The sequence below is a fragment of the Crassostrea angulata genome, chromosome 5 (genome assembly GCF_025612915.1).
Source record: "Crassostrea angulata isolate pt1a10 chromosome 5, ASM2561291v2, whole genome shotgun sequence".
Classification (NCBI taxonomy): Eukaryota; Metazoa; Mollusca; class Bivalvia; order Ostreida; family Ostreidae; genus Magallana; species Magallana angulata.
Window position 1 is genome coordinate 53,428,963 of NC_069115.1, and position 15,475 is coordinate 53,444,437.

General features: G+C 32.1%; 1 protein-coding gene across 8 annotated transcripts in view; it reads left to right on the forward strand.

Annotated features, from left to right (window-relative positions):
- LOC128184235 (rho GTPase-activating protein 8-like) overlaps positions 1-15,166 on the forward strand; it is a 31,013-nt gene extending 15,847 nt beyond the window's left edge. For 4 of the 8 annotated variants that reach the window (XM_052853621.1, XM_052853625.1, XM_052853622.1 and 1 more), the window contains 11 exons: positions 1,247-1,353; positions 1,803-1,884; positions 2,320-2,407; positions 2,598-2,729; positions 3,271-3,357; positions 8,462-8,560; positions 10,007-10,114; positions 10,462-10,532; positions 11,704-11,781; positions 12,082-12,210; positions 12,619-12,833. In XM_052853621.1, coding sequence (XP_052709581.1) covers positions 1,247-1,353; positions 1,803-1,884; positions 2,320-2,407; positions 2,598-2,729; positions 3,271-3,357; positions 8,462-8,560; positions 10,007-10,114; positions 10,462-10,532; positions 11,704-11,781; positions 12,082-12,210; positions 12,619-12,818 — 1,181 coding nt within the window. In that variant the 3' untranslated portion in view covers positions 12,819-12,833. Of the gene's footprint in view, positions 1-1,246; positions 1,354-1,802; positions 1,885-2,319; positions 2,408-2,597; positions 2,730-3,270; positions 3,358-8,461; positions 8,561-10,006; positions 10,115-10,461; positions 10,533-11,703; positions 11,782-12,081; positions 12,211-12,618; positions 12,834-13,762 lie in introns of those variants that run through there. The other 4 variants (XM_052853626.1, XM_052853623.1, XM_052853628.1 and 1 more) reach the window with 2 other exon arrangements.
- Positions 15,167-15,475: the final 309 nt, after the last annotated feature.

Sequence of the window (15,475 nt, forward strand, 5' to 3'; positions counted from 1 at the left end):
TAGGATATACAACAGTACAGATTACTGGTAAATGCCCTGTGTAGGGTATACAACAATACAGATGCAAAGTCCTGTATTAGGGATACAAAATAGTACATATTAAAAGTCCTGTATAGAATGTATGATACCGTTCAGGTGGAGGTGGTAAGCCATGATCAGACTACTATAAGGACCATGTATAAGCTTTAGTATGTGTGCCTTTACTCTCAATGTTGTCAGTTCTGTTCACTTGTAACATTGTCTGACTCAGGTGTGTGTTGACTTACCTGTAACTTCCTTGTTGTTGACTTCCCTATCTTTTATTAATGTTCTATACACATGTTAACGTTAAACACATGATCACGTTAAACACTTTGAAAGTTTGATTTCATTATACAAAGATTTATTTCATTTATATCCATGTATTAAATAGACAAGTATACAATCATGTGTGCATGTATTAGCTATTAATGTGTCCATGAGTTTGTGATATTTACATGTATTATACTGTATATATGATATTTATTTTATTAGCATGTTACTTTCCATGAACATGTAATATATGATAACCATATATATAACAGTTTAGTTACTAAGCTAAAAATAAACCTACAGACTGAATACTTTATCTATAGTTTTGTTTCGTACATTACATATTGAACACAGCCACTGTGCATTGTTCACTGAATCAAGTGACAGTGTCCTTTGTTGCATCAGTATCAAAAATAAACAACACTTTAAAATGCATACTTGACTGTATATACAATGAATACTTATGAGTGGTTTTTCATTTCATTTGATTGAAACTAGTAGGATAACTGTTTGCAATCCATAACAAATAATTTAGATGTTAGTAGTTTCTGTTTGATTATCGTAATTCTCGTTTCATGAATATTTCAGGTACAAAATTAATTATAATATACTATGAATTCATTTAACTTTGTGGAGGCTAATTTCTGTGGATGTCTACTTTTTAATTGTTCAATAGGAATGTAAAAATTTCATGGATTAATTTATAAGGACTGTGTTTCACATTTTGATGGTAACGTAATAATTCCTGGCTGAGGGATAGATATGTAGGAAATCCACAAATATCGTATTTTGGGGATAAATTTTTTAATGACTGCGTTTCACATTTGCTGACCATGTTACCATAGCTAGTGATATTGATACCCAAGAAATCCGTGAAAAATTGAGCCTCCACAAATTCTAATGATTTCACAGTGTGTCCCCCAGCACTGATCCCCTGTGTTGTGTGTTGTTACAGAGTTGACCAGGGAGGGATCTGACGGCCCCGCCCCCTTTCGTAGTGGTGCCATCACCCCCGACGGATTCATCGAGGAAGACTTTGAGGCAGAGATAGGGACTCCCTCTGTACGTTTTATTTCCTTGTTTTTTGTACTTTCTTCACCAGACATAATGAATTCATGTACAAGGTTCATGCATTGTTCATAGCTTCCTGAATATGTTTGTAGATTAAACCCTGCACCAGTTGCAGTTTATATAAACAAAGTTTACTCAACCTTTAAACTTCTTTTTTATGTTTTTATGGTCACAGTTTTTCTTCCTTGTGAATAAAGATCTACCAGTATACATTTTTTCTGTGGGCTTAATCATGTCAAACAAAATTTAAACCTTATGTGTGATAATCTTTGTTAATGATGTGTGACATGCTAGACAGTGAGAGTACAGACATGTATTTTGATGCCGTCCACTTCGAGCTTAGCCTAGACACTGACAGTGTGTGTAGCTTGTGTCCTACCTGTTCGTTTGTCTTTGTCTGTCTGCTTTTGTTTATGCATGGTTGTTGTTTAAACTTTCAGTTAAATAACTATTTCCAGGATGATGAGGAAACGGACGAGGAATTCCAGGATATTGCCGAACATAAAATCTTGGAGGTTGCAGGTTTGTAGACCAAAGCTGCATACTGTAGATTCCTTATTTTATATAAGTACTTAATTCGGCAACTCAAATGTTTGGCAAAAAATTGCGAATGCCGAATTTGTATCATAGTTTCAGGTAGTTTAATTATATCTTTCAGAAAAATAAAAGCGAGATTGTAAAGTAAGATGTGCTACTCGCGAATTAGGAATCTACAGTACACAGAATAAATTTGGATACAATCACATATGCATGCATTTTTAATCAGTTATTGTTGGATTATTATATACATGCCAATGAATTCATAAACATGCACTAGCAATTCATTTTCATAACATTTTGAGATACATGTACATGAAAAAGTTACATTTTATGAGTTGTATTCAGTGTGAAAATTTTCAACTAATGTACCTGGTATATAAGCTGAAATGGGTAAGATTAAAATTTTTACCTACACAGGAGATGACCTCTATGGTAGAAAGGTCATTGTGTTTGCAGCCTGCAAACTTCCTCCAAGTGCCCAAATAGACCACCAGCGTCTGCTAGAGTAAGTAACAGAATTTAGTTTTAACCTTATAAATGCATGTCATTTTTAATGGGGTTTCTTACTGATCAGAGATGAAGATTCAAATAATCTTACCTTTGAGATGACCCTCTATATCATTGAAACATTACTATGTTTTTTTGAGTAGATGATCTCTTTAGTTTTACATGTTTGTCTTTCTCTGTTGTTACAGGTACATGAAGCACGTCTTGGACCAGTATGTAGAGAATGACTATGTGATAGTCTACTTTCACTTTGGTTTAACCAGTAAAAATAAACCCAAGCTCTCCTGGTTGATACAAATATATAAAGAACTGGACCGCAAGTAAGACCAGTCAGGTGGCTTTTTGTTAAAAATATTTTGCAACTTTAAAAATCTGATCAGGGTTAGTCTGATTTTTCTTTAAATTATAATGTTGTGCATGGACATTTTGTATAAAATATGTTTCATTAATTCAGTAATATAATTCTTTTTTTATATTGATGAAAAGTAGATTAAAAGATGCACTCTCTTGATTTGAACATCATTATACTCCTGCTTCAAGAAGAGGGGGTATACTGTTTTACCCTTGTATGTTTGTCTGTCCGAAACAAATTTTTGTCAAAGCTTTCTCAGAGACTATTTATTGTACAGTAGATGCTTGAAATTTTAACACACTTTTTATTCAGGCATGCCTTATGGTGGGATTCATTTTTTTTTTTTAAATCCTGTGTCAATTTCTTGTTAAATGTCGACCTTACTTATTTTTTATGTTCACATCAGAGCGGGGCTATCAGTAGTGGGCATTGTCTTACAGAAATCTTGTTTGTTATTTGCTTGATAGATAAAACAACAAATTGGAATAATGATTGAAATATTTCAACAGATACAAGAAGAATCTCAAGGCTTGGTACATTGTCCATCCAACCAACTTTATAAAAATCCTATGGAATATTTTCAAACCTTTTATAAGGTGAGTACATTTTTGGAAGGTCACATGATTGTCATGTGATTAGTTTTTGTGTCATGTGATCATATGGAATGTGTGTGATTTGTGAAGTTTAGAATAGGAAGGACAAATTGAACAAGTTGAACTTTGTATGCATGGTTAAGCAATGGAAATGTTTTTTGCAGTAAACATTAGGAACATATTTTACAAACAAATTTTTAAGCATAAAAGACAATATGCAATGCATGTGATTAGATCAAGTCATGATGCATTTTGTCCACTGTTTAGATACAGAAAAGTGTGGGTTTATATTTTGATTTTTCTAGTATTGTTTTGTTTTTTGTTGTCTTTCATATCTTTGCATCCAGAAGGTATGTAATGGAGGCCGATTTTTCTGACTGTAGTGCTGTACACTTGTAGTAGTGTGCTGTGAATGTCATGTCTCTCTCACCAAGTGACGGGACATTGAACTAATCTCTTTTTTTTCTTGTTAGATATCTTTGGTGATATTAAGTACACATTTATCTTGGACTAATATTTTAAATTTGAATCAGTTTGTTCAAAAACAGGTATGCTTCACTTTTTCAAATATTTTTTTTTTCTGTTTAATGCACTTTGCACAATACAATAATGAATATTTGATGGTTGCATGGAATGGGGGCCTTAAGTCAATATATCATTGTTTTGAATGTGCTCAAGCAAGATGTTCTTTTATCATTTTGTAAGATAAAATTACTTTGCTAGAATAGCTAGACTAGTGTAAGGTTTACCAAAGCTTCCATTTTAAATCTAAATATGCCTTTTATTTCCTGAACGAACAATTCACAAAATTAAAAAAAAATTCAACAGTTTTACATATAAGTACATGTATTTGTCCCCCCCCCCCCCCCCCCAGTTTTAACCAATCTTTAAAAAGTATCAAATAAAACTCAAATTTCATTAATCATTTTACTTTAATCTTCATATTAGTTATCATTATTCATTAGCTGTTGATCTATGACGTCACCTCAATGAGCTAATTACTGCAATTTTGCAAGTAAACAAAAATATTGTCTTTTTTCATTATATATTGCATTTTGGACTATAGAGCGTAGGTCTGCTCAAGTACGATTGTTACATATGTTTTTGTTCATATATTCATACATCATACTAAAAATGGTAATGCAAGCCTAAGCTTGATATCTCCCAGTCGAAAAACCATCGGAAAACGCTCATATTTACCTAGCTTAAAAACATCAATTTATCAAAATTAGACAAACTACATCATGTAATTTCTACATTGTGACGTCACTGTGGTGAAAACCTTTTACACACTTAATTTGAATATGATTTCAACTACTGTCCACATTATTTTAAAATCTTTTTATGAAACTTTGATTTTGGGGGCAAGAAATGCATAATACTACATATAGTCTTTTTACAATATTTGATCAAAAAAATGTTTTAGAAATTTTTGGAAAGGTAAAAAATTAAAAGCCCTTGCAGGATTCGAACTCTTGACTTACAGATTTGTAGTTAATGCTCTAAACTATTGCTCTACGTTGTTAGTTAACAATTTCGGGTAAGAAAACATATACAAAATTTGATTTTATTGTTTATTTTGATGGGAAATCCGGCACAATATGAAGGTGTCCCATACCACCTAAAAATGGATAGGGTTAAAAATAAGTTCAGGTGGGACACAATGTTTTAATTATCAAAAACGTTTGCCATCATAGGGAAATGTCTGATTTAGACAAATCAATCTGTTGACCTTGCATGTTGACCCTGAGATTTTAAATGATATTTGAATAATAAATTCTACCAAACCTATTAAGGCTATTTCAAAAATTATAAGTACAGTTATCTTACAGTTTATGAGCACAAGACTATCTTGAAGTGCTGCTCTACAACAAAAGAATATTTCTTTTAACCTTCAATGCTGACCATGACCTAATTACTTAAAAACTTAAATGTTTGTAGTAGATCAAGAACCTCTTGAATTATTCATCTTTCAGTCTTCTCTGGTTATTTTAAACAAATTTAATAACATTTCTATTAATACTTACATGCATAATGAGTCAATGTGTATGATGTTTTATTGCATATGTATGTGAAAGTAGATGATCTCCCTTTGACTGACATTTAACACAGAGTTATCTGCCTTTTACAGCCAGTGAGTGGTTTGTAGCTGTATCTACTGCTATCTGCTTGTTTTGTTTAAGACAGGGAGCTGGGAGTATAGTTTAACTTGCAATATTACTCTTAGATTCAATGAAATATCAGGTTATATTTGTCTTGTATAAAAAATTATATTTTGATTAAATGCTATATCTCTTTTACCGATATATTCATTTCTCTCATTAAAGTTGCTCCTGAGATAAATGTTATGCATGTTTACTGATAACATACAGGTATTTTATATCAGTTGCTGGTGAAAAGAAGCTATTACCATATCTTCACATTTATTCTTTATATTTTTTTGGTAACTGGTACTTTGTACATGTATTTGATATTTCAAGAATAATCCTGATTTCAACCAATTTAACCTTCTTATAAATTTATTTTTTTTCTTTCAATAATGAATGAGTTGGATATACAATGTATTCACTCATGCTTTACTACCGGTATATCTATTGAAAGTACATATACTTGAAGTCAAATCATTGCTGTAGCAGTCATGTCATTAGTCACGATGTGATTGTAAGGATTAAGTTGAGATTCATCCTGTTATATTTACATTTTCCAGTGTCTTGAATCAATTTTGTAATGTCTAATGCATTTCATCAATGACTATTTTAATATTTCATCATACAATTGCTATAAATTATATAAATACATGTATATGTAATAAGGAATCTTTCTTTGATTGTTATGATCAAATTCGGTCGGGCATGATAAAATTTAACATAAAGCTCTTTGGACTTTATTGGATTTGATCACCCCGACCATATTTGAGCATCTTAAAACTCAAAAACTCAAAGAATAATCACCTTTTTCTCAAGTAGATTTTATTTTCTTTGGCTTTCTTTTGTAAAAACATATATTTACATTCAGTGTATATTTCCTCTAATGTTTGCATCGTCTGCGACGTTCGATTTTCTAAAAATACACTCACAGTGCTAATTCATGCACCATGGGTATATACAAATATAAACGCCATCACGTGTTTTGAGTATATTTAATTTTTGTAAGATTAAATGAAACTTTCAATCTTACATAACCAATTTGATATGTACTTTTAAAAAAACAATCATTAATACATATCTACTCCTTAAAAAAAAGATTTTTCTCCACAAAGTTTCAGGTACTATATTTTTTGTTGCAGAAGCTAACTAAATAACAGTCATGTTGATATGGCTGTTCCATGTATATTTCATATTCATGACTTAAGAGCACAAATTATGGCTTTATTGCAGCGATACACAATATTTCATACAAAAAGACATCAGAATGAAAATATAAATATAAGCATTGAATGCTTATTTTTAGATGTCGTCAGTCCTATGACACACGAAGCGGTGCAGACAAATTATCGCGCTAACGCCCGGACTCAATTTGTTTGCACGGCCTGGTGTGTCATAGGATTGACAACATCCAAAAATAAGCATTCAATACTTTAATGATTTATTTGTAGTCTATACCTTAGTTATGGATGGTGTAAACAACTTATTTTTACACTTCAATCTTATTTCTAATCTATATACGTAATTCTGAACTTTGATATTTTAAGTTCTTACTAGTATAAATTAAGAAACTATTATTACACACAAAGATTCTTTGAACTGACGAAATCAAGAGAGATCCAAACAGATTTTGTTTATATGAATGTCAGAGGGAAACCAATATAAAAAACAAATATTTACATTTGCAATTACCGGGTATGTTTCCCTACATGAATCTATAGAATGGCGAAAACATTCAATTCTGTGTGAACTTTTTTATGGCATCACAATGATTATAGCATAGTAATCTTAACAATTCTGAACAGTTTGCCTTCTTTAAATGTTAATATAAGTAATAAACAGCAATGTTAGAAAGTTCACCAGGATATGAACTTGGTTGGTACGTGATCAAGTCTTCTGAGAAGCCCTTCAGACTTCACAGGATTTGATCACATGACCAACCAAGTTCATATCCTGGTGAACTTTGTAACTTGCTGTTTATTTTTTAATAAGAATACAAGAATGCCCTTTGTTCCTTATTTGAGGGTTGATAGTAGGATATTAGAAAGAGCAGATATTATCAACATTAAAGATATTTAAGATGGTGGAATATAGGATTGTTTGATATTTTCCCACATGTCAAGAATACAGTAGGTAGTATCTATGAAAGATGATATTCATTTTTTAATAAACAAATGTTAGTGTCAAAATAATAAGCGTACTTTAATCTATTCTAGGCTTGAATGTTACTATTAATAACTCTCTGTTGACGATACTTGGTTTTGTAATTTACGTCAGAAAAGTCTTGTCATTAGCAGCTTAGAATCGTAGTATTGCTCCACATTTCATTTTTATATCTTGACAGTAAAATCAATAAATGTAGGTACTGGTATATATATATAGGTAGTGTCTTTACTACAAGTCAGTATTAGTACCTGGATTCATTGCAGAGGTAATAAAGATATTTTTGATTGCCTCAGTTATTGTAGAATTTTAATTTTTTAACTCAGTGAACTCAACAATGAAGAAAATTAAAGAATGAATTACAAAACTCTTTAATAATTGTGAGAAATAGATAATAATGATAAAATACCAAATCGCACAATAGTTTGTTGTCATAAATTTTGTTTATCGGTACATTATTGTGGAATTAATTTTGGGAGAGGGTTTATTAATAGTGTGTTTTTGATGATGATGAGCTGCTAATGTGATAAAAGCCATGTAAATTTAGGCAGAATAAGACATATGTGATAATAAAGAATTCATGCTTTATATGTGACATAATACTTCTTCCATAGGCATGATTTGATGATATACATGTATGCATTAGCATTATATGAGTGAAGGGTATTTCAATTTTGTTATCTGCATTGTTTTAGTGCTTTTTGAAATTAATGACGATCAGACCTATTGCAACATTTTGCAGTACTGATCTTTTGGTTGGAAGGAAATATGCTTTAAATCTCTCTATTTCATGATTTCAGTGTCAAATTTGGAAGGAAGATAATGTATGTGAACTACCTGCATGAACTGAAGGAACATCTCCACTTTGACCAGCTAGTGGTACCCCCATTAGTACTACAGTAAGTACCCACCAGATATTGTGTTCCCCTAGTACATGTACTAGAATAAGTAAATAATGTCTTTCTTAGTATTACAGCAAGTGACTCCAAATTGTGTGTATTCCTTAGTACATATACTAGAATAAGTGACTACCAAATATTGTGTCTCCCGTAGTTCATGTACTAGAATAAGTGACTACCAAATATCGTGTCTCCCGTAGTACATGTACTAGAATAAGTGACTACCAAATATTGTGTCTCCCGTAGTACATGTACTAGAATAAGTGACTACCAAATATTGTGTCTCTCTTAGTACTACAGTAGGTGACCAACTAATATTGTCTACCTTAGTATTAAACTAAATGACTACCTAATATTGTGTCTCCTTTAGTACTGCTGTAGGTGACTACCAAAAATTGTGTCTCCCTTTGTACTACACTAAGTTACTACCTATTATTGTGTCTCCCCTTAGTACTACAGTAAATGACTACCTAATATTGTGTCTCCCCATAGTACTACAGTAAATGACCACCTAATATTTGTCATCCCATTAGTAATACAGTTAGTGTTCACTTAATATTGTGCCCAATATTGAAAGAGAATTCACTGGAATTTTATTTCGTTCCGGTTTACTTACCTGTGTCAACTAACTTATAGTATTTCTTACCGACTCGGTTTGAAGCAGTCACCAGATCTGACCCATTCTTACCGACTCAGATTGAAGCCGTCAAAATGTGAAATATGTGAAAGTCAAATCACAAAATGTGCAATATGTGAAAGTCAAATCACATGATACGATTTTAAATGAAATTTGTATGAAAACGTCCTATTTGATCAAAATCATATAATGTGGATTTAATGTGAAATGTGTGTGAGGAAAATTCATGTAAAGATTCAGGTCAGACAAAAGATGTAGCACAGAAAGACACATGTGTTAAAAACAAGCGTGGGCTGGTACAAATGTTTTTAGATAATATAGACACATTGTCTAACAGCTCGATATTTTGTGTCTGGATACTTGATATTTTAATCTTACATTTTCACACATTCTGTTTTTATTGTTATTGCCAGTGACATCATTCAAATGAACACCTATAGTTTTATGTTCCTAGATATAAGTATAAGATTATTTTTAAACCATAATATGTTGACAGTATACACATATAAACATATCAGAGTTGGCCCTGTTTAAACAAAATATTCAAAAGAATTCTCTCCATACTTTTGCAGTTTTACGGTTGACTCTATAGCAGTACCTTTTTTGGCATTTATCCAAGTGTACACATTCAACATAATTAAAAATCAGGTTGAATTGATTAGCAAATAAAAATCATAGTTTGTTCTAAGAATCTCCTAAGATTTTTTAATTGATAATTGTATCAACCTAATCACAACTATCCATATCATAGTTGTATTTCCATCACATAGATGATTAACGATTCATAACTGGATTAACTGCCATTGTAGACATGATGCTAAAATGGTGGCCTCCAACAAACCGAAGTATCCGTATGGACAGGACAGTAATGATGCTGGTACCCTGCCCACACAGCAGTACGGGGTCTCCCTCCACCAGTAAGTCTCAGCATAATGATTGTAAGGGTGTAATTGAAAGATAAAAAGAAAGATTATTTGAAAGTAAAATATCTTCTAACACCAAGGTCTTGAATATTGACATTTGAAACACAATGAAATTGTCGAAGTTGGTTAGAAATCTAAAACCCCTGATTCTAAATCCTCGGATATACATGTATACCGGTATAATTATCTTGAAGAATTTTCGTCAAAATTTGAGATAACAAGGTTTGACTGTGTATGCAAATAAGAAAATGAACTTGAAGAAATTGTCCAAATATATAAATAAAAACTGTTTGTACATAGTTATCCGTTTTTAATAGAAATGACATTGGTCTGTCTTGTAGCATAAAGTCCCATTACGGCACTGTCATCCCTCCAGTGGTTCAACAGACGGTCGACTATCTCAGACAGAATGGTGAGTGTTACCTCAGTCATATTGAGACAATCTCAGAGAGAATAGTGAGTGTTATCTCAGTCATTTCGAGACTATCCCAGACAGAATGGTGAGTGTTTTCACAGTCGTATTGAGACTATCTCAGACAAAATGGCAAGTGTTATCTCAGTCATTTCGAGACTATCTCAGAAAGAATGGCAAGTGTTATCTCAGTCTTAATGAGACTATCTCAGACAGAATGGTGAGTGTTATCTCAGTCATATTGAGACTATCTCAGACAGAATGGTGAGAGTTATCTCAGTCATATTGAGACTAACTCAGACAGAATGGTGAGTGTTTTAACAGTTTTATTGAAACTATCTCAGACAGAATGGCAAGTGTCATCTCAGTCATATTGAGACTATCTCAGACAGAATGGTGAGAGTTATCTCAGTCATATTGAGACTAACTCAGACAGAATGGTGAGTGTTTTCACAGTTGTATTGAAACTATCTCAGACAGAATGGCAAGTGTCATCTCAGTCATATTGAGACTATCTCAGACAAAATGGTTAGAGTTATCTCAGTCATATTGAGACTAACTCAGACAGAATGGTGAGTGTTTTCACAGTTGTATTGAGCCAATATCAGACAGAATGGTGAGTGTTATCTCAGTCATAATGAGACTACTGTAGATTTCTTATTTTACACAAGTACTTAAATCTGCGATTCAATTATTTTGCATTGAATCGAGGGAATGTAAATTTGCAATTGCTAAATTTTTATCCTAGCTTCATTTGGTTTACATCTGTCTGAAAAATATAAGTGAGATTTCAATTCTGCTAGATGTGCTTCTCGCAATTTTCCGTGAATATTATTCACCAGTGTATAATGAGAAATCTACAGCATCTCATGCAGCCAGTGCTCAGTAACAGAAATATGTAAAAATTTAGCTCAGGTTGATGTTAAAAGCACAATTTCTGGGACAAGTTTCATGATTTTGTATTTACATGCATTGGTGCATTTCAAGTAAATTAATCTTTTATTAAAAGGTGTGTTAAAATTGAATTATATACAATTATTAAACAGACTGAGTTTTAAAATACCTTTAAAAAAACATGACTGATGGCAAAAACTGTTTGAAATTCTGTTGAAATAAATAAGAAGCTATCATTAGATAATTAATTAACTTGTCATTTTACTCCTTATTCCAGCACTAGATGTGGAGGGCATATTCAGAAGATCCGCCAATGCTGTTCAGCTGAAAGCTGTCCAGAAAAAGTTTAATCAAGGTCAGTTTGGCTGATATGTAGTACATGTACAAACATCAAACAGCACAATTAGTAGATGTATTGAGAAATAAGTACCAGTAATCTGTTTTTTTTTTATTATTTTTCATTCATTTACATATGTTGCTACTATCTATTTTGACTCTCTTCTTTAATTCTATTCTGTACCCATTTGGTTTCAATAAATCAAGTGATTTTTCTAAAAAGCATAAAAAAAGGCTTGGATTTCGATGTTTATTCAACTGTGATTAACGATTTTGTTGCCTTATCTTTTGTACTATGGGAACTTTTTGGTTATTTTAGGAGAAACCGTGAATTTCGCTGTGGAGGGAGATGAACACATTCCAGCAGTTGCATTGAAAATCTTTCTTCGTGACCTTCAAGAACCTCTCCTAACCTTTGACCTCTATCAACCCATTCTCAGGCTTCACAGTAAGCGGAAACTTTTCCCCTCAACTGTATGGGAAGAAAAATTTTTTTGGTTTATACTTTTTTTTCTGCCCGAGATTTTTTGTTATATGTTACCGTAGATTCCAAATTAGATATGAGTAAATTAATATCACTGTAAAATTGCGAGAAGCACCCCTCGTGGATATTGAATCTCACTATTATTTTTCTGATAGTTGTAAACTTTATGAAATTATAACAAATATTTGGATATTCAAGAATTTATATTACTTGCAATTTAATAGAAATTGATGGAATTGCTAAATTAAGTACTTTCATTAAATATTTAAAAAAAAAGAAATCTGTAGTATCAGTATGAAATTCTTGGTTCATAAAAAAAACTGAAATCCCCTCTAAATGTGACATATATAAATGGTTGATTTTGATTGACAGCTGTAGAAGATGAAAGGAAGGTTGCGGAGGTCAGGAGGATGCTTCATGAAGAACTACCTGAGGACAACTACCAAATCCTTAAGTTCATAGTTCAACTTCTTACTGAGGTATGTCAGAGGTCAAAGTTAAACCCGTTACAAAGGTTGAATGTCAAAGGTCATAGTACAGCTTCTACTCATGCAGGGCAACTGAGATTTTAGGGTCTTATGTCAGAGATATTAACTTGGCTTCTTTATTGAAAAAGACTTGTCAGGGGGTAGTTTTTGTGATAATAAAAGGTCTATTTTGATGATTGGTCTTCTTTCAGAAATCTACACATCTGTCTCAAGATATTTATGCCGCACATTTAGACGATTTGGAATAAAATACACATACCTGTGAAAGAAGTCCAATTGAAATCGATAAAAAGGAAAATTTCCAAGACATCTTAATTGATATATTATTGTTTTTCAATCAGGAAAATTCACAGAAACAAAAACCAATTTCTTACAGAGATTTATAATGGGGAATGTTACATCTTTTCTCCATTCGGAGGTCACTTGGTATACCTCGCACAATTTTTCAACATTATTATCTGGGTACCTTCATCTCCTTTGCAATGAAAAATCCCTATAGACTTTTAATTTTTAGCCTTGTATTGAAACCTGACAAGCTAGAGGGGGCATTTCAAATAAGAAATCTTGGGATTTTTTATACTGTTGAATGAACATCGTTTGAACCCAGGGGTATTTATAAACATAAAACAACTTAAGAAAATGTGCGGCATAAATATCTTGGGACAGACTTTACTTTACTTTGCTTTAAAGGTCTCATGACAAAGGTCATTGCAATTTAAATTTTTTAGGAAGTTACTAAGATGTGATCTGTTACTGAGATATTTTCTCAATGACAGATACTACCATATACTCAGTTAATTTCGCAATGATCTAATTTTTGCTTTTTTTGCAATCACATTCACATCACAAACTAAACAATATGCAGAAACACACTGTATGCAAAACAATCCAGATATACGGTACTTTAATTCTTATATTCATACATTGATTAGTAGAGTTAACTAAAGATAAAATGTTAGTTAAATTACATTAGTTAGCCTTAAATTTCTTTTTTTATTACCCTCATCATTTGCTTTCATGACTTGTAGGTAGTTGATCATTCAGCCATGAATAAGATGAATTCATCCAATCTTGCAATAGTGTTTGGACCAAATCTACTGTGGCCTAAAGGTCAAGCCTCGCTTTCAAGTATGGGATACCTCAACAACTTTGCCAGACTTCTCATCGACAATTACAGCCAGCTCTTTGACAGATAGCAAATCACATATCCTCCTTGGTTAACTGGTTCTTGTTCACATTTAGACACAAATATGCCATACATTAGCAGTTCACGATTTCAACAACAAAATATTTCATTTCCGAATAGTCTGATGAATATTTCTGTATTAGTTGTATTTTGTTTTTCAACAAGTTCATATGATGAATATTTGCAATTTTAGATGAAGGCTTTGAACTTGGTTTTCTGAAGAACAGTTAAATATTATGTACAGATAACGCAAAATTTGTGCTAATTGATTTTCTCCAATTTGGATTTAATAGTGGAAATTTTCTAGCATAGAATTTAGATAGCCATATGCATGTTAACTTGTTTGAGGTAGTGAATTGTGCGAAAGTGTTTCTCTTATTGGACTTTCTGTGAGAGGCAGCTAACAGTCAAATCAGTTCCGTTATGTAAACCATTATTTCTTGTGTCTTAGTTGTACCCATACTTAATAAGACAAGGGTGTTCTAAATCTATTACCAGTAGGTGCAAACTAATCACTGGACCTAGTCAAGGGAGATAATTCAAATCTCAGTGTGCAGAGCACTAATTAATTAATACACATGTACGAAAATGATGAAATTATGAAATGGAAAAAAAAAAATCGAAGTTTTGACAAGTGTGCAGTAAGTAATTTGTGTATTACAATACATGTACAATGTAATACATCTTTGTCAAGGAATTTTTGTAAATATGTATACTTTTTTTTGTAACGGTTGAGCCTGAAGGTGTAAATAGAAAATGGGTTTGTAGTATTTATGGTAGATCTTCCAAATATAAGATGTAGAAATGAGTACAGAAAACCATAGAAGACACGATGTTGTATATTTATTTAAATACTCAACCAGGAGCTTAAGACAATATGAGACGGTCATAAACAAATGGTGAATTAGTCAACAAACCTGAATAACTATTCCAGCCCTTTAAATTCAATTTCAACTTTTTCTTTTATTTCCTGATACATCAATGGCACAATTGTACCTGTACACCTGTAGTAAAGCATCATTGTAAAAAATGACTTCAGAATGATTAAGTTACCATGGTTACTGGTAGAGCACTGTAGAGCATGGTCGGTTACTATGTAGTTTCGGTAATCCAATGACTACATTATGTTTTGATTACCGTAATGTAGACACTTTCAATGTTTAGTCTGGCGACTATTTATATTGATTTTGTTATTATTTTGAACTGTATCATGAACTGTTTTATATTAAATGACCAATACCTGAAAGGTCTTTATCTTCGTCTTTCAAAGCAATGTGCTGCGAGTTTACTGGACTTGGTAAAAAAGATTGTTACCTGTACATGTGTGAACCAGACATTGTGTAATTGTTGAGAATATCATTAAAAAGATACATAAACAATATGAATCTGTCAAGCTATAATTTTTTTTTTTATAGATATTAAAGATGGAGAAGTAAATGCTTGTTCAATCTTCAATTATTCCAAGTAATTGTCAAGTTTTGTTTGTATCTCTCTGTAACAAAAAGACTGGCATATTATATGCAATTTCATTTTAAAAGCTTTAGAAAAAATATTT